Source organism: Procambarus clarkii, chromosome 26, assembly GCF_040958095.1.
Source record: "Procambarus clarkii isolate CNS0578487 chromosome 26, FALCON_Pclarkii_2.0, whole genome shotgun sequence".
In the NCBI taxonomy this organism is placed as follows: Eukaryota; Metazoa; Arthropoda; class Malacostraca; order Decapoda; family Cambaridae; genus Procambarus; species Procambarus clarkii.
In genome coordinates, this window is record NC_091175.1 from 8633266 (window position 1) to 8651351 (window position 18086).

An 18086-nucleotide genomic window follows, 5' to 3' on the forward strand; every position below is an offset into this window, starting at 1 on the left:
AAACATTTATAAGAAAAGAAAAACACAATTAAGAATGTGGATAGCTGCTAGTATCGATGAAATATTTAAATAAACTTGGTGGCAAAACATTTATGGAATGGATACGGAGAATTTGTTGGAAGGCAAGGAGGGAGGGGGAGGGGGGAGGAGGGGGAATTTTTATTGTCAAATGATTTAAGAATTAACTGCAATTATGTCTTTGTACAAAAATAATGGTAACATAATGAATATGAGAAGCATCACTAAGTGTATATAGTTGGAAGAGTATATTTACAGCAGAAGAAAATGATATACAGTACTGTACAGTACTATACAATATATTATGTACTATAGACAAAACGCGGCGACCCCTCTGATGACTCAAATGGGAATTCACATTTGAGGATAACATTACTGGATCATCAAGGAGAGAGAAATCAAAAGTCACACCCATCTAGAAATGGCATGTGAATGACTCTTTGCCACAAAGGCTATGCCATCGTGGGGACCCAAGTCCAAAAAGCCTGTGGAGGTGACCATAAGCAAAGAGAGCCAACCTAATTAAAAACAACACATAGCAGAACAAATGAGAAAGTTGTTGCAGCAAAGAATGTGTATTCTACACAGTACATCTACATTTTAAAAGACTTGCACTTGTGGTTAACTATTTATAGCCCCATTCCAGTTGCTGAAAGTTTAATTTTCTGCTTAACGAGCATTTTTCACAACCCTTTGCACATATTTCACACACTTTATGAAATTGGGTTAAAACAGGAAAGTTCCGGTACAAATGTAATGACCATTTCTGGGATAATATGAAACAAATTAATATTTCAGTTAAGGTGGTGGAACTCTTAATTTTCCAAAGCAAATTGTCCACTTCAGCTGACTGCTCAGCGGTAGAAAGTGGTTATATGCAATTTGCTGTTTGCAAATCTACATATATAGTATAGCACTGTAGCTGGAATGATTTGAGCAACAAAATGTTTGAAAATTTATGGTCTTTAGTACTGTATATACTGCAGTAGTAATAAAAAATTGGATAACTAATATAGGGTGCACAAACAGCATGTGTTAACATGCTAATTGTAAACAATGACCAGATATTTTGGATTGGCAGCACATTTTTGTTATATACTTCTTTCATTTTACTATGTATAGTATTCCTAAAGAAATTGCAGCACCAAAACATTGAATAACTAAAAGGTCCCTGCCATACTGTTGTGTTCTCCTCACACAATTTCTCCAGTTTGCCATTTAACACTTAAATTTATCAAGGTTACCTTTATTTGTCAAAATACTGTGTGGAAAACCACTTTAGTCATTTAGTGTAGTGTATTCTGGCTTCACTGGATGTAAGTTACTGAAATCACTACTAACATTATGAGAGGTACAAAGTTGAAGGCTAAATATTGTACGGGCAATCAAAAATCAAGAGAAGTAAAATTAATAGTTAAAACCAAAGTCATTAGAAGATACATAAATGAAAGTATTGTATGGCAAAACATTATAGATTGTGCTAACATGGGACTGGCAGTAAATTTAATGTAGTGAATAATTATGCTGCACCACAAATAACCAGATTTAATATAATATGTATTACATAGAGGACCGGGCCGCGGGGATGCTAAGCCCCGAAATCAAGATAGATAAAAAACAAGACCACACACACGAGACAATTCATAACACAAAGAAACTGAACACACTTGAAATCTACCCTTTCATAAAGAAAACAAATTCACCACATTACACAAGCCTGTAATTCCACCTAGAACTGCTCTAGTTCTTTGCTCCCTACGTTAATCATGCCTTACACATTTGTCTTCAGTTTCGCATTTAAATTAGCACAGAATAGCAACATTTTTCCCCTTCCACTCCTGCTTATTCAGGCAAGCAGGTTTAACAATTAATTGCATGTATTTAAGAGATTTTGCAAGGATTTTCTGTCCTACCTAAAAATGACTCCCAAAAGAAAAAATGTAAATATCTTTTTTACACACATGAGCAAGCAACTTCTCTCTTTTGTACATTAAGTCTGATAACATGACAATTTACAAGTACTGTACTATACACCAGGTCGTTTGGAAGATGTGTTCTGCTATGGCTACATTCTGTTGCTATCTATTGTACTGTAAATAATATAATGAATAGGCAAATTATATTTTAATGCATTACACAATACCTACAACTTTTCATTATAGTACTGCTCTCTCCCTACCATATGGAAGTAAAAAATAAGGTATGCATATATGCAGGCATAAACTGAACCAAAGATTAGAGGATTTCTTATGATTGCTCTATACTATTAGCTTACAAATGAGCGTTGTTCTCTTAACTTGCCAGTCAGTAGTAATTGTTGCGTCATTGAATACAACTTTTTTAATTGCAAGAGTTGATACAAAATAAACTAAATAATGGCAGCAAATGCAAAATACTGTACATTCAATGAAAAACCAATGTTGATTTACAAGAGGGCCACTAACCCTAGTGGCCTCGACGAGGACGGGAAGCCAGTGACTTGTCGAAGGTCTCCTAATTTGCCTTAATCTTTTCCATGTAATGCATCTATTCATTTAACTGGTTTAACTGTCATTGTACTGGCTTCCTGCTTTTCACAGAAGTGACTAGTTATTTAGTTCATTCATCTTACACCCAACACCTATCCTATGTGGCAGCAGAAAAGGTTACCTAAATACATAATGGGTTCGGAAACTGAACCTCAAAATTTCCTTTAGGAGAGCATGTTAGTTTTTTTTTTTTTTCCAAACAATGGGTTCAAGAATAACCACAAGTAGCCTCTAAAGTTAAGTATCATATACAGAGCGAGCTAAATTTCACCCTTTGATGTCCTCATCATGCACAACTGGATGGGGGGGGGGGGTCCCCACCATCCAGTTAGCAGCAGTGGAAAGGTTACTCACTCACTCACAAAAGGTTACACATTTACTTCCTAGTTAGCAAACTGGGGATATGTAATGTATTTGGTTTAAATTTCTGGTACTGCATATCTTTAATTAAATATTTATAATTTTTTAACATCTGTTACCGAATTGTCTCCAAATTCTTTTATCTTTCCACACTCCATCACACAGTGACAGGGTGTGTGCGCAAATAATTTCCCAACAATTTACATTTGGCGAGGTGTACCTCAACAGGTAATGCAAATTTCCAGAGATATTTATAACTAAATCTAAGACAAACACTTGTAACATCTAGGAGTGTGGCGATTATATTGGATATAATTCATAGTTATGTGGCCCTACTTGCATAACATGATTGATGGAACTGTTATTGTAAATTTCACATTCTTTCATATCTACAAGGTTTTGTTAGTTCTTTGAGCATTATTGTACATATATTTAGGTTGCATGCAGGCACTTCAAGGGTATAGTAAACTCTTCCTTTGAAGGCAAATTCTTTGGCCAACTCGTCAGCTATATGTATTCGGTCAACAAATGATTCACATGCATTGGACTGTTACCATCATTAATAAGTTGTTGCATTTTATGTTGGGTTATAACTATAAATTTGTCATCGAGATGTCCGCAAACCATTTCTCTACAAAATAGATGCAAAAAGAAGCGCATACAGTATATAAAAATTTATGAGCGAGAGCACTGAAAATAATAATGTTTATGAACAGCAGTCTAATGATGCATTTTACCATTATTGGAACCTTTACCATTGGAGTGTGGCTGATGAGTCTGTGTCATCAGAATATGAAAGTGTGGTCAGAGGTTTGACCGGGAGACAAATAGTTTGGTCAGAAGGATATAAGCCTAGTAGTTTGTATGGACTCCCCGTTCAAAATTTAAGCCATCACCCATTTCTCAGAACAGCTGCACTTCTAGCAGCACCAGTAGGGTGGCATAGGGAACCATCAGTGTACAGTATATGGTTTGAGAGAGGTATGCTCTGTGAGCAGAGTATGAATATGGCTCGGACACATTGATGTTTTTTCTAAAGATTAAGCTCAAGCTGATTTTTAAATATGCTTCTTTGGTGGAAAGGGGGGGGGAGGCAGCAAGAGGATTAAAATTTGTAAGAGGTCTATGCATCTTCCGAATTGACAATACGGTTTAATAGCAAGTGTAACGAGTACAATTCCCGACTGCTAGGAATAGTACATAACACTTGTGCCGTTACATTTACCTCCCCATATTCGGAGGATGGGCGAGAGGTGCAGTTGTTGTATCTTTGTATTAATTATAAGTGACACGTGTAGAGTTCAGTTGCAATTTTAGCAATTCATTTTAAACACTATCTTCAGTAAAAAATAGTCTGGAGGGCTTTTGTGTACGAGTTAGGATGAACTAGCCCAAGTATTTTTATGCCTATTAGAAAATTAATTTCTGTAACTTGATCAATGACACTTTGAACATTAGGTTACTTTCCGATATTAAATGCCTATTGTATGGGAGGCCAGCAAGTGATACAGTAAATTGTTAAGGGAATATAATTCTAGAATTTAGTGTCAGGGGACCGACCGCCAGTCTTTACTTAGAGTACATGCAAGTCTTATATCAAGGTCACCCCCCAAGGTTGAATTGACCCTCCCCAGGATGCAACCTCACATGCTGACTAACTCCTGGGTACCTGTTTACTGCTAGGTCAACAGGGACATTAGGCGATAGGAATGCACCCAATCATTTCCGACCCACCTGGGACGTGTAAGCTGCCCAATATGTAGGCAACTTACGAGAATTTGGAGTGGCCAGAGTTAAACTAATGTGCTGACTTTCCATGTAGCTAAAGATGATTTAATGAGAAAAGTAGAAGGGTGGGTAATTTGTCAATAGGAGTGCCAATGTACACATTGTCATCTATTTACAATGTTCAGTTACTCAGGAAGTGTGTAACAGTACTTACACCGACTAGAGACTTATGGGACATACAAAGACTAAAAGAAAGGACAACAATAAAAGTATAGATAGCAATATGACAACCTATGAAGTGCTGTAGTTTAAACCACTTAAAAACACCTAAATTGTATTAAAGCTTTATTCTCATCCACATAAGTTAATTTTTCTCCATATGATCCTTAAAAATACACTTAGGGAAATAATTAAATCCACTGTAAAAATACAATAATTATTTTATTCCTTACTTGACGACAAGTAAGCATGTAACAACTAAACGATATGACAAGTCAAAGAATTTCTATAATGAAGATTTTTTTTATTTTTTTTTTAACGAAAGAAATGTTAGTTTGACTGGTAGGAGTTAAGGGATTTTATTTAAAAATTCCTCTAATGACCATACCTGAAAAAAAAAGGAAAGACAGTTAACTTGGCATATTAAGAGCTCCTACAGTGCATTCCAGCTATGTAACAAATTTCCACAAGACAACTTTAACCAATTGTGTTGCTACATCTCCCAGTTCTCTATTTGGTGGTACTGTAGTCTCGTTAGAAATTTCTCCAGGAGGCTCAATCAACACAAACTTTTCACTTTTTCCAAGCGCTAACCCTACCAACATCTCTCCCTCTCCCCTCCCAAGATACTGTTAACTTGCCTCAACAATATGAAACTTACCCCTGTATGCCCTTCCTCAAACAATACTTAGGCATCCTACCAACATGCCCACACCACCCAAGGGCACTGCACTTCACCCACTAGACATTACATTCTCACACCCCCATTTTCATTACACCTATCATACTTCATTAGCATACCCATCTCACAAGTGCTGTACTGTATAGTCATACTGGCTTAATGCTTTCTCCTCAATTACCTTACTATACCCATCACACAAATTTACACCAACCACTTGTCCAATAAAATACTTTACCAAAAATGTGAATAGCCTGCCCCCTTACCATACCATAGAGCAGTGGTTCCCAAGCAGTGGGTTGTGCAATGTTTTCTGGTAGGTTATGAAACCTAAAATCTGAGTACTAGTAGAGTTATTTGAATCATTGAGAATTATCAAGTGGCGAGTATCCTGATCAGACATTTTTTCCCAAATTATAAAAGTGTGGCAGGGGGGGGGGGGGTAAGGCAAGGTACTGTATCAGAAGAAAGCACAAAGATACTATGACTATATAACACTTGAAAAAGATAAGAGGATAAGGATTTAGAATAGGATCAAGGAAAGGAACAGTGCCTAACCACTTTGATGTTCAGGGATTGAACGCCAACCAGCAGTCTGACATGAGGGGAAAATAGACAAGAGTAAGAATGCATTATTGGAGAAAAGGGAATGAGGTGTGAATTTTGTAGATATCAACAGCAGGGTAAGAAATTTGAAATTCAGGATAAAAATGGGGGAAAAAAAGTTATGGAGGGTTAAGACTGAAACACTTCATTAGTGTTTAGATAAAATTGGAGGTATCAAAACATTAAATACTGGTATGGGAGTACTTGGTGAGAGTAGTGGCAAAATGGATGAAGAGCCCAGTGCCCACAATCCCTGAGTATACCAATTTCTACCAAATCTCTGCAACATTATAAAATCCTACAATTGTGTTTCCCGTGCACTACCTTATCTTACCTTGCAGTTACTGTAATTTGCGGTTATTCTAGGAATCAACGTCCTTACGGCCCAGTCTCTGACAAGGCCTAAAATATCCACACTTGACTATCATATACTTAAGGTATCTTAACACATCCACCAACCCCCTCCTGTACTTTATATTTTTATACTATATTTACAAAATGTGAAATTGTACAAGAAAACTTTAGATATAAAAATTATGGCTAAATTAAACTAGGACAAAAAATGGCAGGACTCACTTCTGGAACTCCCATTCCCTGTTGTCTAATGGGCATACCTGACGCGTCTTCAACCATCGAGATATACAGTGGAAATGGAAAGCATGCTGAAATAAATAAATACCATTATATGAGATGCTAAACACCTGCAGGTAAAGTAATTATTTTAAAGGAAATGGTACATCTACATTCCAACAACTTTGCCATAATGTCTTTCCAGGTCATCCAATGCACACACATTACATTACATAGGAGTTCAAGACATTACTCATACAGTAAGACTGTACTTTGGTAATAAACGATACTTTATACTGTACTTAATAAAGTTGGCATTTACTCCCATATATTTTATTTCAAAGGAATATTCTCCCATACTTATTTTTATTTACTCAGCCAGCAAACTCACCATCTCTAGCTTCATCTAAAATAATCAAGAGCTACAAAGAAGGCAAGAAATGCAGCACTGCTTGTTTATGGCATAAACTGCAACACAAATTGGAACTATTAGCTAGGACAAAACTCAGATTTTAGAATACTGCATATGAAGGGTTGTACACCAGTGAACTATCAAAAGAATACACCAAGCCAGGAAGACTATGAAGCACCGCCTGTGTTGCTGGATATTCAAAATGCACTAAATATCACTCAAGATGACAATACAAGCACAGATACAAGGCAAGTGATATTAAAGGTGTCCGATTCACCAATGATCTCAGGGACATTAGAAAAGCAAGACATACGAGCACGCCAAAAAAATCAGGACATTTAACAAGGAGATTCACGACCAAGGTCCAGCAAGGAAAGTGGTGCCGAGGAGCAGCAGTCAAGGGATTCACGCTGAGGAAAGACATGAATGATGGCGTGCATAAGAGCAGAGGCAGCATCAGAGGAAGGAATAAGGACAGTGAAAACTCGGACGAGTCAGACGACTCCATCTACCAAGATGGAAGTAGGTGCTGGACCAAGACCGAAGGGGGTGAGGCAGAGGAATGACCAATGCCTTCTTACCAGCTGGGGAGGAAGAGGGACTAGGTGACATTTGTGACAGCGGCACAGGTGCAGTAGTGTCAAGGTTTTGAGAGAGCTATCATCTCAGGTAGGGAGGGAGAACGAGAGTGGGTATCACGAGGATCGAAGGGCAGAGGATGGATATTGGCCAGGATGGTCAGATGCCGAGGAGTGCCAAAAAACGGGGAAGGACCGAGAAGGAAGACAGGACTGAGCCGGAGGGATCCACAGTGGATAAAAGAAATTAAAGTTTATTAAGGTATAAGTGCACACAAAGGGATGAGGTAGCTCAAGCAATTGGCACCCCGTTCAGTTCAACGAGTTCGTGAATAACAGACACATCACAATCAACATATTACCGAACATTACAAATAATAAACATACTGTACATTTCTTCCTCAATACATACAGTATGTTACCAGATGTACACAAATACTTTTATGACTAGGTGCACAGACAATTTACAAGAAGTGGAGAAGCAACTTGAAAATGGTAGAGGGAGAAGACTGGAAAGACAGGGTAGAACATAACAGGAGAACAATCACCGTAGCAGACCCTAGGGGGACAGGGGTAAGAGTGCATGGAGGTGTCAAGGTTCAAGGATTGAACTGTTGTTAACCTGAGGAAGTGGAGGAAAGTTGGGTAGAGCTTGACATTTCAAGGACAAGTCATGGCAGGTGGAAAGGAGGTGGACCTGGCCTCTCGTCTTGAGCAAAGATATGCATCCCCAATTTTTGGGCTTCAAAGTGGAGGATAGCTCATTTCAAATTTATAAGGTAGACAACATGAAAAATACAAGTTGGGCATTATAAGCGTCGAGTTAAGGAGCTTGAAAGAACACCGAGCTAGTACGGTCCGAGACACCACACAACAGGCTCCATGCCCGAATTTCCAACAAGAACTTCACCAACGTGATGCAGGGCAGCTAAGCGAGTGGCTACCACAATGACGTGGGGTGCTAGTCTGGGTAAGATTATACAGTACTACCACCCACAGAGTCTGAGTGTGTGTGTGTGTGTGTGTGTGTGTGTGTGTGTGTGTGAGTGTGTGTGTGTGTGTAAACCGTTAGGACTAGTATGAACATCATGCGAGACTTCAAATGTTTAGGAAACATAACATGGCCAAACAGGTAGCGGAATGTACAGGTATCAGCAGTTGTAAGAAATGTGTACACTATGTCGTCTCAAACCCTTCAGAAAGATGGGGGGGGGGGGACAAAAGGCACCAGAGTAACCATCAAAACGATCGAATTGTATCGGGTGAATAGGCAGTCACCACTGAGAACTACCACTACCTGCCAATAGAGGCTGGGAAAGAGGAACAGAAGACATAGCCTAATCTGGATCAATCATAGCCAGAGCTATGGAACCCGCTCTTCCATCAGTCTGACATGGGGACCTGGTAACCCACACCATGAAACAGTAGGAGAAATGCAGTCAGAATTAAACTTGTGTACCCTGCATCCCCAGTCCACCAATGGATTCAACAAGGTGGGTTACGAGTATGTGGGCTAGCAACCTTAGCGGGTAGGAACAGTACATGTTGGTCACCATTAAAGGGTCCGATGGTATCCAAAGGACCAAAGGGAATACCAAGCCACAATGCCCAAGCGACCCTATGGCTAACTAGACGAGCCGATCGATTCACATCAACCACACCGAACCTCCCATTTACCCTCCCCCCCCCCCCAATCCATCCACCAAAGAAATGCGTTGCTCTCAAGGGTTTCGGCTGCTGGGTGGGCTCGACCACCATTTAGGCGAATATAAGGGAATGCACAGGTCTCCCTGCATAGTGAACACATGGGAGGGCAATTTGCTTGTGCACCACCACAAGCTGGAAAGGGGAGCAAGAGCCATACCTACATACCCACACGGGGAATACAAGAGCCCCTCACCACATCAAAGAACCACACATTGGAGGGGGGAAATTTAGCAGAGGGGAAAGAAGATATTCATACAGACCGATATGTTTATTCTTCCTCCCAAGGGGTATGAATGTTATGTCTGGCAGAACATTATAGTATTGTACATTTGAGAGACTATGCAGACAATATATAACTTAAATACTGTAGTACTGTATCATGCAACCTAATTTATTAATCATGCTGTAATACAAAATATACTAGATTTGAAATTGCCAGAATTAGGATTTTTCTAATTCAAATTAGATACGACATAATTAATGTCCTGTATATAAAAAATATTTAATCAAATTTTTCTATTAGGGTTTTAAGTTTGGCCTAAATCCATATGCCTGTCATGATAGAGTTACATATTGGAGTATTATGGCAACTTTTAAAGAGCATTATCATCAGATTGTATTTTACCCAGTTCTCCCCCCTCCCCCATTACAAAAAAATTGTACTTTGTCAATTTAACAATTACTAACCAAAAAAATATCTTATCTGCCATTTTTACCCACAAGCTTTTACAATTGACACTTACATTACACACACCCCAAGCTACCGTGCATTCTTCTGACGTGACAGAGGCCTGGTTGGCCTGACATTCTATGCATAAATCCATGATGTGATTACGACATATAGCACAGTTGTCGACGACGATATCTGAAAAAGCAAGTTAAGAGGATCAGAGTTTCTATGGTTGGAAACCTTTATAAAACAAATCATACAGTCTGATATAAAATTTAGATTTTACATATTTAAGAGGTCTCCTAGACAAGGCATCTCAGGATACAAACAGCAGCGCAAAGTGCACAAGGATCTAAATTGAAATCAGTTTATCGAGGTATAAATACACAAAGGGATGAGGTAGCTCAAGCTACTGTATTCTCACCCCATTCAGCACACCGTATTCATGTGTATACACACACACACACACATCAGAAGCAATCAACATATTTCCAAACATTCAGATACACACATTTCTTCCTTTACACATGCAGTTTGTTATGAGACACACACACACAAATACTTTTATTTATGTGCAAGGCGACGCCTTACATTTGCACACAATAACATCAGTGGGTTGGTACCATCAGTATCATTGTCCTTTGACGAATTCCACGTGTCCGTCTGGGAATTTGCAGTGGCATTCCAGGTCATGGTACTCAATCTTCAGTTTGGCGAGGTCAGTGTAGGAATTCACAGAGAAGGCATGGACTAACATGGGGTATGGGTGGTTGTTGATGTTCTTCGTGCTGCTTATCTAATTACATTTGAGAGTGTCTGGTGTTGCCATTGAAGTCGCTGGGTGCAGTGCAGAGAATATAGGCATTTTTTTGTCATCGGCAGTCGCAAGGCCATTCTAGGCAACGTCGGTACCAGCTCTAACAACTGACCGACACTTGGAGACGCTTCAGAGTCAAGAGTGATCCTCTGTCGCCTTTGGATGTGATGTCTATATTGACAAGGGCAGCCAGGGTGGTTGGCGTCCCTTTTTCCAGACTGGTTGTGGGACCGGCAGCTTTAGGAGCGGGGAGAAGGTCACCGGGTACTGGTACCGTCGGCAGTCCATTTGCAGCTGGTTGACGGTGTGAATGTATAGATTGACGTTCATTGCTCACCCGCCAGATTGTTGGCGAGGTGTAAAAGTACCAGTAGCAGGGCGTTATTGGTGGAAGGGCCTGCGGGCCGTTCCAAGCAACAGCCTGTTTGACCACGCTCACACAAGTCAAGCCTGGCATCCAATTACTGAATATATGGTTTGTCAAGGAATTTCTGCAGCGCTCACAATTCTCACCTCACCAGTTGTGCAGTGTCTAAATACCGATATTGAGGAATTTACCCCCATACGATGGATCCTTAGTCAAGCTATTTTATCCAATCCTTAAGTGTTATCCAATCTTAAATATCCTCAAATCAAACATCAATCATTATGTTTTGTAACAATCAAATACTCTATTGCACACCATTAAAAAAAAAATGGTTAAGAGTATACTGGTACTATACTGTAAAAGACACTAACTCACCCCCATCCCCCCCCCAAATTTTTTTTTGGACTAGCCACCGAGAATTACCACTTTTTAATTCGTATTTTGTCATGAATATATATTGCAATTAGTGCTGGAAATGTTATGAATATTGCACATATTCACCCATAATGGAGTCGAGTTGTCAAGGGAAAAAAATTTATAAAAAATTATTAAAGTGAGAAAAAATAACCAGTGTCAAGCAAGTAGCCAATATAAATTTGGGTCATATTAGTGCGGTGTTAATATCATACAATAAAGGCCTTAAAATGATCAAAGAAAAGTCATGGTAAGTCAAGAACCACATTGTTAACAGCCACCACATGATTAAATATTGCACTAAGTACCTTTGAGTTTTGTTTCTTGGTTTGTGTTATTTTCTAATTTTGCTTATGTCTCCAAAGTACTGAAAATATCAATTATTTCCTTCAAAACTTTGACCCTTGCCAGCTTCAGGAAGACGTCCAAAGTACTGTACTGGTGCTTGAAGGCTGCCGACACCTTATTTTAATCAATTCATTGTGTTGGGGGACAGAAGCCAGAGTGTATTCATACATGTTAGTGTTATAGCGAGGTCCTCCCCCTCCCCCAGGATGTAACCACACAAGCCGATTAACTCCTGGATACCTACTTACTGCTAGGTGAACAGAGGCATTAGGCAAAAAGAAATGTGACCAACCATTTCTGTCCCACCGGGCAGTCGAACCCGGCAGTCTCTATTGTGTATCGAGAACAATACCAGACTGTACTACCGGGACATTAGAGTTGTACCAATTTGTCACGTCCATTTTCTATAATTTGAAGGCATAAGCAATTAGAAAAACAACACTTGCTACCCAGGGGCAAAAATTGTGTTCCATAGTACAAAGTACTGTACAGTATTTTAATGTGTAACTGTAAGCAAAAACTATACTCACCCCATGCCCATAGTGCTACTGCATTCCACTGTAAAAGAAGAATATATAGTTTTAGGCATGGTATTTTAAATGCATTTCAACACTCTGTATATGCAGGAAGGTATCAAATTCTTACACACACACACACACACACACGCGTGTAGCTCTCATCCTGTTACTACACTTAGGTAATTACACACACACAATTCTATTCACTTAAAAAAAATGTCAAACTAATGATGGGGGTTTAACAGTTTCATTTACTAGATTCTGCAGGAAAAAATATGATCATCATACTGTACCGTAGTTATATGTTGCCAATTTAGTCATTTACAAAATGTGAAATGTAAATGATCAAGGAAAACTGTAGACAGTATTACAAGATCTTTATAACAATTAGACTATTAGTATCTGATAACAGTGCCGTATAGTACCGGCATCCTAAAATATTATTGATACATCTCTGATGAATTTTCAACACATTTTGAAAAGGAACCGAGCAAAAGTTACTTAATTACATAAATTGCCTTACTTTGATTGGGAAGTTTGGTATGTGGAGAGAGATATAGTACCTATTCAAATTTTGTTTTACAGTTACTTCAGCGAAATCGAGAGCATCCTTATCTTGAGATTCTTGAGGTTATCTCGAGATGATTTCGGGGCTTTTTAGTGTCCCCGCGGCCCGGTCCTCGACCAGGCCTCCACCCCCAGGAAGCAGCCCGTGACAGCTTACTAACTCCCACGTACCTATTTACTGCTAGGTAATACGGGCATCAGGGTGAAAGAAACTCTGCCCATTGTTTCTCGCCGGGGCCTGGGATCGAACCCAGGACCACAGGATCATGCGTCCAGTGTTCTGTCCGCTCAGCCACCAGCTCCCATCCATGCCAGTAACTTATGATCTGCAGTTGGTCTATCTTGACACACAGGGGGGCCCTATTTTATTTTATAACAACTTTTTGCAATAATTTTGCTAATATCAATCGGCTTCTACACCCTCAGGTTGTGCAGCAGTGTACTGTACTTTTAAGTGTCATAACCATAGAGTCTTGGCAATATTCTTTCCTCACAAATGATGACCAAAGTTGTCCTTTACTTATGAAGATAAGCAAGGGATCCACTGCCAATCCCAAAGGCAGGGAAAACAAATTTAGTTTCTCTTCACCCAATGCAGTAAATTGTTAGCAACTGTAGCAGGGAAAGGGGAAAATTAATAGTTGGCATAGGTGTACCTCGATAAGCTCGAGTACGTGTACAGACTAATAGTCCCTGACAACAGATATTAGTACATTAACAAATGTGCAAAAAAGAGAGTTGACCAATTCGAGGAAGTTATCGAGTGGCGACTTGGAAGTATGCACGAAGGTGGCCCACAGCAGCACCGAACCGTAGTGCCAGGAACTGGCACCTGATAATGCCAGGCAGGAACTGGCACCTGATAGATTAACGACAGATATATTCGTAACGAGAGCAGACCAAACACGAGTCCATCCCCCCTTGCAAGAGAGCGAGGCGTGGGGGTGACCAACAACAAGCAGCCTCTTCATCTTCCTCCCTGCCTGGGAGCCTCACCAGTCCTCTTATAACCCACAATGGGCCTTCCTGCTCATCCCCCCGTCCCTCACCTTCTTAACCTCGAACCTCTTCTTGTCTTGTTTGGAGGTGCTAGAGGAGGGCACCTCGACTTCTTCCTCCTGTGGGTCGACCTCCATCGCTGACATTCTTCTTCCTCCACCACCACCACTACGGTTGCCATCAACACGGCTCCCTCTCTACTCCATTATTCTCACCGACAAAATGCTCTCCCTACACGCAGTTCTGTCTTCTTTATTACATCAGGTGTTCTTATTGTCTAATATATTACTTTTATCTGATTATAAATCAATAGATAATTATTACAGTCAAGCGACTGCTATTTTCTATCGAATGAGATATTTTCACAGGAGACAATGCGCATCTTGGAGAGAGAACCATATTAGGGGTAAAGCTGCGCTTTCTAAAGTCTAAAGAATTAGTTATTTCGGGGACAGAAAGCTTGTGAATATATATGTATTTTTAGTGTTGTATCTAGGTCCCTTCCCATGGTCGAACTAGTAACTTTCGTCCCAGGAAAGAACCCCACAACAGTTGTCTCCGATACCTATTTACTATTAAGGTAACTAGTTACCTTCAACTGTACAATTTCCACAGTGATTCAGTTAACTTCGGCACAGACGCTTGGGAGTTACCCACTAAAAAAAACTCAAGAATGTAGCACTCTGCGTCTGCAGTTCTAATCGACCCCAAGATACCACAGCTTCGACACAGAGCAGACAGCAGACTACGACTGCATCCAGCTACAACGTTCTCACTCCCCATCGAGTTTAGACACTCACGATTTCCCATTGAGCCACCACGCTCACCCGCATAGAGCTCCGCGACTCCGGCCTCATTCAGCTCTCTGCTCTGCTCCAAGCTCCGTCTCAACGTCTACGACACTGCTGTATCCAAGACTACTAAATAAATACGAAACCCCACTAAACACTGTGTATCAAATCTACCCAACAACGTAACATAATCGTGCGTTACAAAAGAAAACCTGGGGAAGGGTGTGTGGAAGGGAACAGGGAGGGTGTGTATTCACCTAGTAGTGCTTGTGGGGGTTGAGCTCTGCTCATTTCGGCCCGCCTCTAAACTGGCAGTCAATCAACTGTTACTAACTACTAACTATTTTTTTTTACACCCCCTTCCCAGGAAGCAGCCGTAACAGGTGTCTAACTCCCAGGTACCTATTTACTGCTAGGTAACAGGAGCATCTGGGTGAAAAAAACTGCTCATTTGTCTCTGCCTTGGTCAAGAATCGAACCCAGCCAAAGGATTATGAGTCCCGCGCGCTGTCCACTCAGCTATCAGACCCCCGTGTGTGGTGAGAGATGGGAAAGACGTGTGCAGGGAAAGGAGGGGTGTTTGTGTGTGTGTGGCCTGACTCTCTGCACCTATTTTCATTTTCAAATTATGAATTTTTATACCGAAAATATGTCAATTACTGAAAACGGCGATGGGTCATATTTTGCCCAAACCCCCCTGCAGTTTTCAAAATATCTGAAATGTCGGAAATTTGACTCCTGAGCGTGATTTTTGAGCCGAATTCTGACTCTCTGCACCTATTTTCATTTTCAAATTACGACTTTTTACACCGAAAATATGCCAATTACTGAAAACGGCGATGGGTCATATTTTGCCCAAACCCCCCTGCAGTTTTCAAAATATCTGAAATGTCGGAAATTTGACTCCTGAGCGTGATTTTTTAACCGAATTCTGACTCTTTGCACCTATTTTCATTTTCAAATTACGACTTTTTATACCGAAAATATGCCAATCACTGAAAACGGCGATTGGGTCATATTTTGCCCAAACCCCCCTGCAGTTTTCAAACTATCTGAAATGTCGGAAATTTGACTCCTGAGCGTGATTTTTGAGCCGAATTCTGACTCTCTGCACCTATTTTCATTTTCAAATTACTACTTTTTACACCGAAAATATGCATGCCAATTACTGAAAACGGCGATGGGTCATATTTTGCCAAAACCCCTCTGCAGTTTTCAAAATATCTGAAGTGTCGGAAATTTGACTAATGAGCGTGATTTTTTAGCCGAATTCTGACTCTGCACCTATTTTCATTTTCAAATTACGACTTTTTACACCGAAAATATGCCAATTACTGAAAACGGCGAGGGGTCATATTTTGCCCAAACCTCCCTGCAGTTTTCAAAATATCTGAAATGTCGGAAATTTGACTCCTGGGTGTGATTTTTGAGCCGAATTCTGACTCTGCACCTATTTTCATTTTCAAATTACGACTTTTTATACTGAAAATATGCCAATTACTGAAAACGGCGATGGGTCATATTTTGCCCAAACCCCCCTGCAGTTTTCAAAATATCTGAAATGTTGGAAATTTGACTCCTGAGCGTGATTTTTGAGCCGAATTCTGACTCTCTGCACCTATTTTCATTTTCAAATTAGTACTTTTTATACCGAAAATATGCCAATTACTGAAAACGGCGAGGGGTCATATTTTGCAAAAAAAAAACCTGCAGTTTTCAAAATATCTGAAATGTCGGAAATTTGACTCCTGGGTGTGATTTTTGAGCCGAATTCTGACTCTCTGCACCTATTTTCATTTTCAAATTAGTACTTTTTATACCGAAAATATGCCAATTACTGAAAACGGCGAGGGGTCATATTTTGCAAAAAAAAAAACCTGCAGTTTTCAAAATATCTGAAATGTCGGAAATTTGACTCCTGGGTGTGATTTTTGAGCCGAATTCTGACTCTCTGCACCTATTTTCATTTTCAAATTACGACTTTTTATACCGAAAATATGCCAATTACTGAAAACGGCAAAGGGTCATATTTTGCCCAAACCCCCCTGCAGTTTTCAAAATATCTGAAGTGTCGGAAATTTGACTCCTGAGCGTGATTTTTGAGCCGAATTCTGACTCTCTGCACCTATTTTCATTATCAAATTACGACTTTTTACACCGAAAATATGCCAATTACTGGAAACGGCGATGGGTCATATTTTGCCCAAACCCCCCTGCAGTTTTCAAAATATCTGAAATGTCGGAAATTTGACTCCTGAGCGTGATTTTTGAGCCGAATTCTGACAGTGTGGGTGTTTGTGTGGAAAGACATGGAGAGTGTATGTTGGAGTTGGAGAGTCGAGTCGAGGAGACCCCCCCATACACACATGGACCTCTGGACCAAAGAGCCAGAGCTTTCATATATTTTGCCCGAAACGCTGTGCGTATTAGTGGCTTTAGGTATTGTATGTACTAGCTCTATCTATAAATCCAACATTATGTTTGTAACTCATTTTCTATGTATGTACTTTTTACCGGAATAAAGACTTGAATTTGAATTTGAATATACATACACAGATATACATAGCGAAAAAGAGAGAAGGCGATAGATAGATAGATAGATAGATAGATAGATAGATAGATAGATAGATAGATAGATAGATAGATAGATAGATAGATAGATAGATAGATAGAGATTGAGAGATAAAGAGAGAGATTGAGCGAGCTAGCGATCATATCTAATGCGATCGTTGTTGATGGATGATCTGAACAGTCAGTATAAACACATCCTCCTGTCGCCCTTCAGGTTATTTATAGAAGAGGTGATTGTTTAAAAACAAGAGTGATAAGTCAAAAATCCTGTGCATCATTGTCGTATCTCCATCCTTCCTCTCGACACTGTCCCACATAATTTTATTTTTTCCTACTAATCATCCTTGAAGAATTCGTCCTTTAACTATATTATGGTATGGCTAAAGGAGGTAAACAAAATACATTTTAACCAGAATAACTTAAAAATGCAGAAATAGAGACTATTTGTATTTTAATGGATGTTGTATTTTGCAATTTTGTTATTACTATAAGTGTAGGAGAGGGTGTGGTGGTGGGGGATCATTGGGACAAGAAGGGTGTTAGTGTGCGCCTCGGGCTAGCTTCCATGCGCCTTCCCTGCCACTAATGCGATGCTCCTCTGTCATCTTTCACTGTTGAC

At 39.8% G+C, this 18086-nt stretch overlaps 1 protein-coding gene across 1 annotated transcript; it reads right to left on the minus strand.

Annotated features, from left to right (window-relative positions):
• Window positions 1-5056: 5056 nt before the first annotated feature.
• Window positions 5057-14314, minus strand: Roc1a (Regulator of cullins 1a). The gene is made up of 5 exons (XM_045740046.2): window positions 14156-14314; window positions 12552-12579; window positions 10149-10270; window positions 6715-6800; window positions 5057-5241 (listed from the first exon to the last, which is right to left on the minus strand). The coding sequence occupies exons 1-5, from the start codon at window positions 14249-14251 to the stop codon at window positions 5229-5231; spliced, it is 345 nt and encodes a 114-aa protein (XP_045596002.1). The 5' UTR covers window positions 14252-14314; the 3' UTR covers window positions 5057-5228.
• Window positions 14315-18086: the final 3772 nt, after the last annotated feature.

What these genes read in the sequence shown, in the direction of transcription:
- Roc1a (XM_045740046.2), bottom strand. Translation starts at nt 14,251, where the DNA reads ATGTCAGCGATGGAGGTCGACCCACAGGAGGAAGAAGTCGAGGTGCCC. An exon ending in AGAGGTTCGAGGTTAAGAAG is followed by an intron (nt 12,580 to 14,155) that starts GTGAGGGACGGG and finishes CTTCTTTTACAG; the next exon opens with TGGAATGCAGTAGCACTATG. An exon ending in AGTAGCACTATGGGCATGGG is followed by an intron (nt 10,271 to 12,551) that starts GTGAGTATAGTT and finishes TTGCTTTTTCAG; the next exon opens with ATATCGTCGTCGACAACTGT.